General features: G+C 35.3%; 1 protein-coding gene across 6 annotated transcripts in view; it reads left to right on the forward strand.

The window, feature by feature from the left end:
- The window catches only part of MMS22L (MMS22 like, DNA repair protein), a 171843-nt gene that overhangs the window by 53582 nt on the left and 105086 nt on the right, over positions 1-13175 (forward strand). For all 6 annotated transcript variants that reach the window (XR_007470410.1, XR_007470411.1, XR_007470408.1 and 3 more), the window contains exons 13-14: positions 974-1200; positions 3810-4313. Coding sequence is in view for 2 of the 6 variants with exons in the window: in XM_004264796.4 (XP_004264844.2) it covers positions 974-1200; positions 3810-4313 (731 nt within the window). In the remaining 4 variants the exon portion in view is untranslated. The remainder of the gene's footprint in view (positions 1-973; positions 1201-3809; positions 4314-13175) is intronic.

The following is a 13175-nucleotide window of genomic DNA, read 5'->3' on the forward strand; positions in this document are numbered from 1 at the left end:
TGAAAATATAAACTATATTTTAGAGTACCAGATTTCTGATGAGGTAGTTTAGAAGGAATGATAAAAAATCTCTGTTCCAGGGCTTCCCTGGTGGCGCAGTGGTTGAGAGTCCGCCTGCCGATGCAGGGGACACGGGTTCGTGCCCCGGTCCGGGAAGATCCCACATGCCGCGGAGTGGCTGGGCCCGTGAGCCATGGCTGCTGAGCCTGTGCGTCCGGAGCCTGTGCTCCGCAACAGGAGAGGCCACGGCAGTGAGGCCCGCGTACCGCAAAAAAAAAAAAAAAAAAAATCTCTGTTCCATACCTCCGATGAAATAAGCCATCTGGATGATGATCATCCATGGCTGCTCACACTGCAGGGATCACTGAAATGGATAGATCAGGCTGACAGCACGATCAGTCTCAACATCACAAAAAGCAAGACGGTGAGAACGTATGTGCCTCTTTGCTAACTGAAATAGGAAGTACTCAGTACTACCAATGAAAGATTCTCACCAGAAAACTTGACCTGAATCTGACCAGTCTGCTAGGTACAGCTACCACTTTACAGAAAAGATAGAGGATGAAAGAATGTATTAATGAGTCTAGGAAGATACAAGCAGCTAAATCCAGAATCTAGGAAATACCACACAATAAATTACCTGATAAATGTTGTGACAAAAACATTGGGAAATTTATAGAATAAAAGAGATTTAAGAGGCATGTCAACCAAATGCAATGTATGGATCTTGTTGCTATCCAAAGTTGAAAAAACTAACGGTTAAAAAGGCATTTTGAGGATAATCCAGGAATTTGAATACCCCTTGGTGTTCTGTGCTTGAATGGAATTTTTATTTTAGGGGAATATGTGGTAATGGCTGTGTAATTTTTATGATTAAGAAGAGTCAAACTTCTAGTGAGCTAATTGGGATTTACAGCTTTCCATTTTTATTTATTCAGAGACTTAATACTTGTTTTCTGTCTTTTGCTTTTAGAATAGTTCTTTCAGTATTTCTAGGCTTCCTTTGAAAGGCCTTACATATGTCATTAAGTCACCCTTGTCTATGCTAGAAATGGTGAAGACCTGCTGTTGTGATAAACAAGATCATGACCTGTATAAATCCAGCAGTAGTTACACTTTTTTCCTTTGCATTTTGGCAAAAGTTGTTAAGAAAGCAATGAAGAACAATGGCCCTCATCCTTGGAAACAAGTCAAAGGAAGGTATGTGCCATATCTTTCTTTGTCATGAATGTTCACTTATATCTTTGGAGAAGTTTTACTGTTTGTATTTTTTAAGTTAACTTGTGCTTGTCTTTATGGTTTACATTTTAAATGTATTCGTTAATGTAGGACAGCAAATTATGGAGCATTTTGATCTTGCCAATTTGTTATAGTAAGGAACAAACCTAGTATACATAACTTGGGGAGGATTTTAGCTTCTTATTTATCTCATCAGTCCTAAAGTTTGAAATTGCATATATTAAATGCAGGGATATAAGAGAACTGTTATTTTTCTTGTCAAAATTAATTGTAATGTTTTATGTAATTCTTTGCATGTATTTTATTAAAAATTATAGAAATAAGAAACATTTCCAAATCATACGTTGGCAGGTGGTAGATTCAGTCTATAAAACTTCGTGTTCCACCAGTCCCACAAGCCCTGCTTTCTTGCATGAAAACTAACCAGAATATAATAGAACCAAATAACTCTGATGTTCTCATTTGAGGAGTATGCCATTTTCATTTCTGGTGTGGTAAAATAAACTTTTGATCACATTTGTCTATTCTTTTTTGGAAGTTTTGCTTGTTAAATGGGTGTGATTTTTTTTAACATCTTTATTGGAGTATAATTGCTTTACAATGGTGTGTTAGTTTCTGCTTCATAACAAAGTGACTCAGTTATACATATACATATGTTCCCATATCTCTTCCCTCTTGCATCTCCCTCCCTCCCACCCTCCCCATCCCACTCCTCCAGGCGGTCACAAAGCACCGAGCTGCTCTCCCTGTGCTATGCAGCTGCTTCCCACTAGCTATCTACCTTACGTTTGGTAGTGTATATATGTCCATGCCTCTCTCTCGCTTTGTCACAGCTTACCCTTCCCCCTCCCCATATCCTCAAGTGCATTCTCTAGTAGGTCTGAGTCTTTATTCCTGTCTTACCCCTAGGTTCTTCTTGACATTTTTTTTTTCTTAAATTCCATATATTTGTGTTAGCATACAGTATTTGTCTCTCTCTTTCTGACTTACTTCACTCTGTATGACAGACTCTAGGTCTATCCACCTCATTACAAATAGATCAATTTCATTTCCTTTTATGGCTGAGTAATATTCCATTGTATATATGTGCCACATCTTCTTTATCCATTCATCCGATGATGGGCACTTAGGTTGTTTCCATCTCCGGCCTATTGTAAATAGAGTTTCAATGACCATTTTGGTACATGACTCTTTTTGAAGTATGGTTTTCTCAGGGTATATGCCCAGTAGTGGAATTGCTGGGTCCTATGGTAGTTCTATTTGTGGTTTTTTAAGGAACCTCCATGTTCTTAATTGTCTAACCTTGTTCTACTTCTTTTGCCTATTAGCCCCTTTTCTAGCCCTCTGTGCAGTAGACTGCCCTCTACCACTTGCTCAGCTTATGTGGTGGAAGCTCTCACAGCAGAATACTTTTTAATTTAGGTAGAGACTTCTCAAGAATCACTACATGAAATTCCTGTTTGATTCACACAATGAATAATTCTTGCAAGGTTATGGTGATACAGTTTGGATTTTTTATTTAGAATATATATATATATATATTTAATGGTAGTGTCTTTGTTAAACCTCCAAGTAATTAGGTAGCTCAAACAGTAGTTTTTTTATTTTGTTCTGTTTGCCAGTTTGTTTTTGAATCTTAAATCATTTTATGGAAGACATAATACTCAGAACTTTATTGCCAAAAGAAATTGGAATTCAGTAACAAATCTCTCTCTACCAAGCACTATCATGGGCAAGATGGAGGATATAAAGATAATTAAGCAGATCTTTACTTTCAAGAGCTTATCAACTTCATTGTTTATAGATAAACATTTAACCTCTCATAAGCATTAATCATTTCTATCTTGAATAAACTAATTATAGAAGTTACAAAGAAATTTAACAATCCATAAGTAAGATTCAAAATGGTTTTCAATTCTAATCCCTTAATTGATGAAAGAAAAGTACATCTACTTTTAAATTGTATTAAATAGTATTGACAGCAGCTTTTTAAATGGCTAGTCTTGGATATTTGAGCACTAACAATTTTTCTTTGTAAGTAGGTAAAAATAATTTTTCCGGAGCTTTAAATTATGTCTTAACATATAAGTACAGCAAGAGCCAAGTCTTTGTGAAGGGTAGATGGAGAAAGGGTTTAAGGAAAATTGTTACATAAAATTGCCCTGTTAAGATTTCTATAAAGTGCAACAAGTTGTACTTAAAAGGATTATGTACTCTTTATTTGTCAATAAGAATTTAAAAAGAAAGGTAATGGGGGGACTAAAATAAAAGGAAAAGCCATGTACTATATGAAAAGAACATTTTTACTGTCCTTTGGGGAAAGCCACTGAATCCTTTGATTCACTTATAGATGCTTGCTGCATCCTTGAGAAATGTGAAGGTAAGTGGGGGCAGTGGTGTTCTGTGAGGTTGTTTTCTAAGCAGGAAAAGTGACACAATAGCACCATAATGTAGAAATAGATAACAATTTAAAGTAATGAGACTGTCATGAGTATTGAGTGAAATGTTATTTTGAAAGATGCATTTTTGTGAATGAAACAATTTTATTAATTCAGCTTTTTGTTTTACAGGATATATTCTAAATTCCATCAAAAAAGAATGGAAGAACTAACTGAAGTTGGTCTGCAAAACTTTTTCAGCCTTTTTCTACTGTTAGCATGTGTGGCAGAGGTGGAAGATGTAGCAAGTCATGTTTTAGGCCTCCTAAATTTCCTCAAGCCTGCCTTTATAACATCTCCTCTCATTTGGAAGGGTCAGATGGCCTTCCTCTTGATGTACACCCAGAAAAACCTGGACATCAGTGTTCTGGCTGAGATATTTTCAGGTGCTTTCCGGGAGAAAGCAAAGGAGTTCTTGGTATCTAAGAATGATGAAATGGGACAAAGACAGACTCTCTGGTCACTTCTTTCCATATATATTGATGGTGTTCAAGAAGTGTTTGAGACTAGCCATTGCTTGCATCCTTCCCATGAAAAACTGCTTAATGATGGCTTTAGTATGCTTCTACGAGCTTGTCAAGAATCTGAACTTAGGACAGTGTTGAGCTTTCTACAAGCTGTTCTGGCCAGAATCAGGTATGTTTTCCAGTAACGTTCTGATTTATTGATTTGCTTTATATCATCACCTGTGTTGATTCTGTATTAAAGTTTTCCTTTTGACATACTCATGAAATTCAGTTGTAAAGAGAGGAGTTAAAGGAGTTTTACTTCAATGTAACATAAATCAGTAGTTTTCAAACAGTGCTTCTTTGAAAGAAAGCTTATGTGCAAACACATAAAACTAAACTAAATCAAGCATAGCTCTGGTGTAGTCCAAGAGCCATGCCTCTTGGCCCCTTCTTTCCTCTCTGCCTCTCCTAGAAGAGCATTATTATCCAGAGGGATATTTCAGACATTCTAAGCAAGACCATGAGCTCAAATCTGATGTGGCTTTCATTGAAACATACGCAGTTTTGTGTGCGTAAGGAGATTTTGGCCACATTATACCATTAAAAAAAAGTAAGTTTCTTTAAATATTTTGCTGCAGAGTTGCAACTTCAAATGCATGAAATATTTGGTTGGCCAAAAAATTTGTTTGGGTTTTTCCAAAAGATCTTACAGGAAATCCCAAATGAGCTTTTTGGCCAGTACAACACTTCCAGCCGAAATAGTTTATTCTAAGATTAAGATAGGAGTGTTCAGGGCTTCCTTGGTGGCACAGTGGTTAAGAATCCGCCTGCCAATGCAGGGGACACGGGTTCGAGCCCTGGTCTGGGAAGATCCCACATGCCGTGGAGCAACTAAGCCTGTGCACCACAACTACTGAGCCTGCACGCCACAACTGCTGAGCCCACGTGCCACAACTACTGAAGCCCACACACCTAGCTCCGCAACAAGAGAGGCTGCCGTAATGAGAATCAGCCTGCGCACCACAACAAAGAGTAGCTCCCACTCACAACTAGAGAAAGCCCACACACAGCAATGAAGCCCCAACAGAGCCAAAAATAAATAAATAAATTTATTAAAGACAAGATAGGATTGTTCTATTTATAACACCAATCATCTATACAAAACTTACTGTTCTCAGATCCACTTAAATTATGCAAATGTGCAGATACCCTCCGACCCAAACAATAATGGGTAAGAACAGTGATTATGACATTTATTGCCTATAAGGCCCTTTCTACATAACAGTTTCACCTTTAAATACATGTTCTTGAGAAGTTAGATACTACCGCTCAGTGCAGTTAGTTACTGTCACTAAAAAGTTGTGTAAAAGTTAGGTATAAAAATATGATTTTATTTAAAATCATGTCTGAAGTTAACGAAGAGACTGCGTCCCTCTTCTTAGCTGCACATTACAAAAGTGGCATCTGTTTTTCAAAGATAGTAAACTTGATGAAATTTCTGAATTTTGGACATTTATTCATTATGAGTTTCATTACTAATTCATTACTAATTACTAATTCATTACTAATTTTCTTAATTTATGTTGGGCTGTGTGTTCATACAGATTAATCCACGGGTTTTCACTCTTTAGATTTTGTGTAGTTTTTATATTTATGTACTCTAGTTCTTGATCAGATAATCATTCCCCTTATCCCCCAATGTAAACTGTATCAAATTTTTAGGTGGATGGCTAGAAAAATGGATAAGTAAATGAATAGCCAACTTCATTAGAAGAAGCTTTTACTGATTCTGGATCTTCTCCACGAAGTACATTTGTTCTTTCTTAGTCTAGTAGAGTTTATTAGCAGATGATATACTTTTCCAAGTGCCAAATTCATTTTGTTTGTTCAATTTTTAAATAAGTGGTAAGTAGTGCTTCTGGGGCAGAATTAGGAATTTCCTGTGCTTCTGGGGCAGAATTAGGAATTTCCATATTTCTGGTACCATTTTTGGTTTGTTTGTTTATATTTGTCTGAATATACAAAAAAAGAAGGAAGAGGAGGGAGCTGGTCTAAACCATCCTGGTGATAGTGCTGCAGTCTGGGCAAAGGAGTAGAAAATGATGTGAGAGTTTGGGCATCTTGGGAAGATGCAGTCATGGAACCAAGTGGCAGAATCCATATATCTTTCTACCTTTTCCATTAAAGATAGACAAGTCTTTTTTATTTGTCTTAACAATTGTATTGTTTCTTATATATATTTTTTTAAACAAAGATTCATATCTTACAAATACTGTTTAATTTTTTAGTTAGAAATTTGGAGGAACCTATTTTTTTTTTTTTTGAGGTTCTTCAAAGTATTGGGTTAGCCAAAAAATTTGTTCAGAAAACCTGAACGAACTTTAGGTCCAATCCAGTAGTTCGGAGAGCAGTGGGGCAGTGTGGAGGAATCTTCTTTTGTTGTGAAAGTTTTCTTTTTTTTAATTTTAAGGAACATTTATTTATTTATTTATTTATTTATTTATTTATTTATTGCTGTGTTGGGTCTTCGTTGCTGCGCATGGACTTTAGTGGCAGAGATTAGGGGCTACTCTTCACTGTGGTCAGCAGGCTTCTCATTGCAGTGGCTTCTCTTGTTGCACAGCACAGGCTCTAGGCGTGCAGGCTTCAGTAGTTGTGGCATGCGGGCTCAGTAGTTGTGGCTCATGGGATCTAGAGTGCATGCTCAGTAGTTGTGGCACACGGGCTAAGTTGCTCTGTGGCATGTGGGATCTTCCCAGACCAGGGCTGGAACCCGTGTCCCCTGCATTGGCAGGTGGATTCTTAACGACTGTGCTACCAGGGAAGTCCCTGAAATTTTTCTTTGAATTGCAAATGTAGTATGTTGTGTTGGTAAAAATGGTAAAAGAAAAAAAAAATGAGGTATAAGGTGACAAGTAAAAGTTCCTCTCCCCAACTTCACTCCTTTATTCTCTAGTTTAATGGTTCTCACCTAGGGGTGAGTTTTTCCCCCAGGGGACATTGAGCAGTGTCTGGAGAAGTTTTTGATTGCCACATGTATGAGGGGTGCTCCCCAGCATCTAGTGGGTGGAGGTCAAGGAGACTGCTACATAAATAGCCTACAATGTACAGGACAGCCCACGCAACAAAGAATTTTCTGGTCCAACCTCAGTGATGCTCTATTTCTACTCCATAGATTAAAATGGTTTGTTATAGAACCTTCCAGACTTCTTCCCATTCATAGGCTTAAAACACAAAAGAAATGATCTTTGTTCTGCAACTTCATTTTTTCACTTAATATTTCCTGGACAGCTTTTCATGTTAGTATATGGAGACCTATCTAGTTGTTTTTAATGGCTACTAGTGTTTTATTATATGGATGCACCAAACTTTATTTAGCCTATCCCCAAATAATGGAAATTTATATTATTTACCATTTTGTTATTATAAACACAGTTTTAACATCTTTATATATGTATTCTCTGTGTACTTGTGAAGGTATATCTGTAGATTAATTCCTAAGAGTGAATTTGTGTATGTGCATTTTAAATGTGGGTGGATATTCCAGTCCCGTTTAATCGTCCCATTTAATTTAAAAAAATTTGCACCAATTTCAGTCTCCCTGATCGTGTATGAGAAAGCCTCCTTTCTCATTTTTAGATTAGTATATGGAGTATATTTAGAAAATATGCATTCCAAGATAAACACAGAAGTTTGTTAAAAATGTTAATGTAAACTTGGTAATAGGAGAAGGAGATTTATTTTGAAGGTTGGAGAGGCTTTAAAAATGGAAATACAGTGAAAGTAATAAATAGGAAATTACTTTTTCTTTATTTACTGACTTTTTGTCTTCAAGCTCTTAACTGGAACTTTTTTGGTCATTCTTCGAAAGTAGTAACTAGAAACACAAGAATAATTCTTGTATTCTTAAAAGATGTACAGTTTATAAATACTATCTCATGTATTTCTTTACCAATCCTGTCATCCCTGTTTATAGATGAAGAAATGGAAACATGGAGACTTTTTACTTTTTGTAATTTACCTAAAATAACACAGTTGTTTCAGAATCACCCCTCAGACTCTAACCCCTATACCATAGCTGCCTTCTTACACTGTCTTTATAATAGTTTACAAATGACTAAACAGACACTAACCATACCACTACAGTTTTTATAAATTAGGAAGTAATTAGATGAATGAAATCTGTTGACAAACCTGAAAGTATTACCACTACTCATGTATAGTTCTGAGTGCTTTTACCTTTTATTTTTGCTGCAAAAAAAAAAAAAGGGTAATTTCTTATTGGGGCTTTTGATTACTTTGTTTTTATAATTTTGCAAGTTACATATTTTTTTAATGAGTCATTAGTTGGAAAAATAAATCACAAAGAGGTGTGGAGACAAGTAAATCACATTTTATTTATAATAGTAATTTATCTTTGATTTATTATTAGCACCACTTCAACCATCTAAATTTCACTTCTGGTAAAAAATCAAATTTTTGCCGTTTAAATTCAATTTAGTAGAAGTTTTTAGCATTAGAGCATCTCAGGAGTGTTGCGAAAATATTGCTTGCCAAGTACCTTGTAAACTATAATGCATCTCTGTTAATCCATGTATTCAGAAGTACAGAGGTCAGAATCAAGAGGCATAATGACAACTCTCAATTATATAAGGTGAGAGTAGCTTTACATTTGTATTAATAATTTCTTTCAAACGAGATGTGGTTTGAGATTGTAATTTGGTATCATCTTGACCAGGGGGCAAGGAGTATGTTGTTGTTCTTCAGGACTAACCAATGAAAACAAGGACACAACTATTTATGTTGGTAACATTTAATTCCTTGTACAGATGTTTATTTTTGGTTTTGCTTTATACTGGTCAACTATGGTCAAAAACAATTGCTGTAAGAGAATGTGAAATCATGTAGAACTTCTGTTGCCAAGGTTATCGAGCAGTATGAGATCAATGTGTGAATAAGAATGGTGTAGTAATGAGCAGGTCATTATTAATGCTGTCATGGTTTAGGCACTGCCATCTTTTAAATTTCTGAAGCTTGCATAGTAATTTGCACACAGTCCTTCAATGAGACTGATTGTGGTATATAGTAAGAGGGACTGTGACTTGCATAGTTTTATTTTATTATATCAGTCTTCAGTACTTCCTTCCAAGGCAGATATTGTCAAGACAGACTTGCTTTTAGTTTGGGATCTTTGGGGGAAAAGGGGCCCCAGAGATCATTCAGAATTGTTTACCTTAAAAAGAAAGAAGGAAGGGAGGCAGGGAGGGGAAACACAAGAAAAGTCCTCTCGGTATTTGATCATAGAGATGTGTTCCTAATTTCTTAACCTAAAATCTGAAACTTCACTAAAGATCTTTTCATAGGCATCTTTTAGGTATCCTATAATATTTTTTCTACTAATACTATTAGAAAGTTTAAAAATAATTTGAATAGTTGTTAAAAATTAAAGCATAGGGGGTTTTTTTCCTTTTAAGTTAAGAACAGAGCTAAATTCTTTGAATTTTGGTTTAGATAGGGAAGATGGGTTACATAGATTGATGATATTTATTCCTGGCTGCATCCCTGACAAGGGAAAGAATGAAATACTTTACCTTAACAATCTCTTCTGTTTTGTAATTCAGGTGGGAATAAGGTACCGGTCCCTGCATAAATGTGTGTGCAGGATGTGTGCCTGTGTGTGTTGAACTAGGTAATAGTTTTATAACTGTATGATAGAGAAATTATAAGTAGGAAGGAACTAAGATCACTGATTAAAGGGAGAAGCGGCTCCCTCTAGGCTGTTAAGAAATAATAACTTCATATGCCACTTTCTGCTAACTGGAGCTGCTGGCTCACCAGAGCATTCTTTATCGCTGATTAGGTAACATTATGAAAATACTGACTTGGTTATGTTAACTAAATGCCTCTGTGTTTAAAACTCCGAAAGTCAAATAGTTTGAGCAGTCATCTTTAACATTTCACATTCCCTTTCTGAAATCACATTTCTAGTTCTCACTTGGCTGTTATTTGAGGTTAATATAAAAATGGCAGTCTTTAATTTGTGGAGTTAGGTGTAGCCAAAAGCTTTTCTTTAATTATATCCATTCATGCTGCTATAGTTAAGGGTCTGTCAGCATTTCCATTATAAACCTCCATTTTCAGGGTTTTATAACACAGCTATGAAAATTAGCTCTGGGCAAAAACTTGACATACAAGGCCTCATGAGATTCTCTCTCCTCCCCATCCCCCTTTTTCATTTGTACTGAAGTAGGGGTGGAGTGATTTCAAAATGCCTTTTGGCATCTGCAAATATCATTCGGCGTTTAAAAAGAAACAATAAATCTTCAGGCCTTGTACCTGTTTGTTCTACCACTTAAGGGGGGTTGTGGACTTATGAATTTAAGCCAAATGGATATTGATCAACTGACATCCTATTTTATATTAAACAAGAGCCTAGTTTCAAAGAAGTCTAAAGGCAGCTGGAAACTTGTCTAAGATGTTAAATGTGGAGACTAAGAAATAATTCAGAAGGGATGATTACCTGTTTTTGATACTGTACGTGCTCAAGTGCAACTCCTTAAAAGGTTTCAGATTCTTTTTCCTGGCTTCAAAATACATTGTGAAAGTACATATATTTTTAAATCCTTTTCTTCTTTTTCCACGAACTTGCAAGTTCATCTGTTTGTTATACATCTTTTTTGACATTTGGGATGGGTGTGTGTGTGCACGTGTGCATACACATGTGCACAGAAAAACTGTATATCATTCCCCTCAAATATTTTCCACGCTCAATAGTTATTTTAACCTTTATCAGTATGATATCATTTATTCTAAACAAAAAAATTTGTTTTAATCTTTCCTTTGGAGAGAGAACTGGGAATTTTCTAGGTAGGGAAGGAGATAGTACAAGGGGAAATATTCTTGTGAGGCTCTGCTGATTGCCAAATAATTTACATGATTTTTCAGGAAAAATAGAAAGGGGACTCTTGACAGCATGCAAGCCTTTTCCTCCTTTTGTTGTTGGGTGTTCTGTTAGTATAATGGATTACAGCTTCTAATTATTGAAGAATGGCTTACTACAAAACAACTTTGAAACTAATGTGATTTTTTAAGTAATCAAATTATTATGAGTTATTTATTTGCAAAGTTTGATTAGTGTATCCTGGATTGCCCAAAATATCTGCTGATCTGCTGTTTCATCATGTATATATATGCACATATATCTATGTATATGTACATGTGTGTGTCATGTATATACATATGTACATCATTTATACTATATATATGAAATATATTTGATGCAGATTTTGATTTGATTTTATGCAAATTTTTAGGGCAATGTTCTAATAATTTGAGAGAGGACACATGAGTATGCTCCATGGAAAAATATATTTCCAGTTTTTCTTTGAAAAATCAGATATTTGTGTTGTCCACTAAGAGTGATCAATCTACCAGTTTTGGTTGCTTCAGAGAAAGCATCTCTAAGGGGATGTACTAGTATTAGTATTTTGGAAATATATAAAATGTAAATATTTCTCTTCATCATTAAATATTTCATGTATCTTTCAACTGAGATTTTTACATATATACTATGAATTAGCTTTTTTGTTTGTTTGCTTATTTGCTCTTTACCAGGCTTGAATTTTGCAAAGTGTGTTTACTGTGGCCCTTTTACGTTACATATTTTATAAATTCATGCAATAATATCAACTCACCCTCATAACTTGGCAATGTTTGTGTACCATTTTTGTATTTTTCTGAAACATAAGTTATCTACTTAATTTTTCATGTATAGGAGTTAATATTTTGGGTCATTTATTTAGTCTCCAACTAGATCTGTTACATAGGTATGAATTCTCCTTGCCTAAGTACAAAGTGATTCTTTTAAAGTATTATAAGGGAAAAGTTATGTGTCCAAATCTCAACCTTATTGGTAAAGTGAGGATAATAGCACAAACCTTTAAGGATTACATGTAATCAGGAATGTAAAGTGGCTAACATAGTCCCTGGCATATTAGTGAGTGTTCAATAAATGTTAGATGTTGCTATTATTATCATTATTATTATTTTCAAAAGAACCCATAATATAATTGTTTCTTTGTACTACACTTTATGCCGGGAAACCTCAGCGGACCTGTGTGTGTGTGTGTGTGTGTGTGTGTGTGTGTGTGGACTTACCTTCGATGGTTTTTAACCCATCCCTAATATAGTACCTTTTACATAGTGGCCGTTTAGGAAATGGCTTTTTGATGGGTAAATAAATCAGGTTCTTTGTTGTAAAAATAAAGTCAGGATTGTAGAGAACATGAACATTGCCTCAACAATTACAGAACTATTGGAAATTGTGATTCTGTGTTACTAAGACGGTAATGAGCTGCTGTAGAAAAAGAAAAGTAATTTTTTAAAGGTAGAAATGTGACATGTATGTATGTCCTTCCTTTCTCTATATATCTAGTTGAGTGAGAGAATTTTTTTTAATGTCTTTGGAGGCTCTCTTTTATTATCCCTTCTTTATTCTCACTACCCTTTCCTCCATTTTTAGACCATTATTAATGCTTGCCTAATCTCCCTGCCTCCAGTGCCTTCCCTTCTCAAACCACCTTTTTTTTTTTAATTGGCTTTTTTGAGGTATATCACTTATACAATTCACTTTTTGACCAGCTTTATTAAGATAAAGTTCACATACCATATAATTAATGGTTTTAGCACATTCACAAAGTTGTGCAACCTTTGCCACAATTGTAGAACAGTTTGTCACTTCCAAAAGAAACCCTGTACCTATTAGCAGTCACTCCCAATTTCCCCAACCCCTCTTCCCTAGCAATCACTAATCTACTTTCTGTCTCTATAGATTTGCCTATTCTGCACCTTTCGTATAAATGGAATCATAAAACACATCATTTCTTGTGACTAGTTTCTTTCATTTAGAATAATAATTTCAAGGTTTATTCATATTAAAGCATGTGTCAGTACTTTCTTTTTATTACCAAATAATCCACTGTATGAATATACCACATTTTATTTATCCATTCATCAGTTGATGAACATTGGGTTGTTTGCACTTTTTGGC

Source organism: Orcinus orca, chromosome 12 (genome assembly GCF_937001465.1).
Source record: "Orcinus orca chromosome 12, mOrcOrc1.1, whole genome shotgun sequence".
NCBI lineage: Eukaryota > Metazoa > Chordata > Mammalia > Artiodactyla > Delphinidae > Orcinus > Orcinus orca.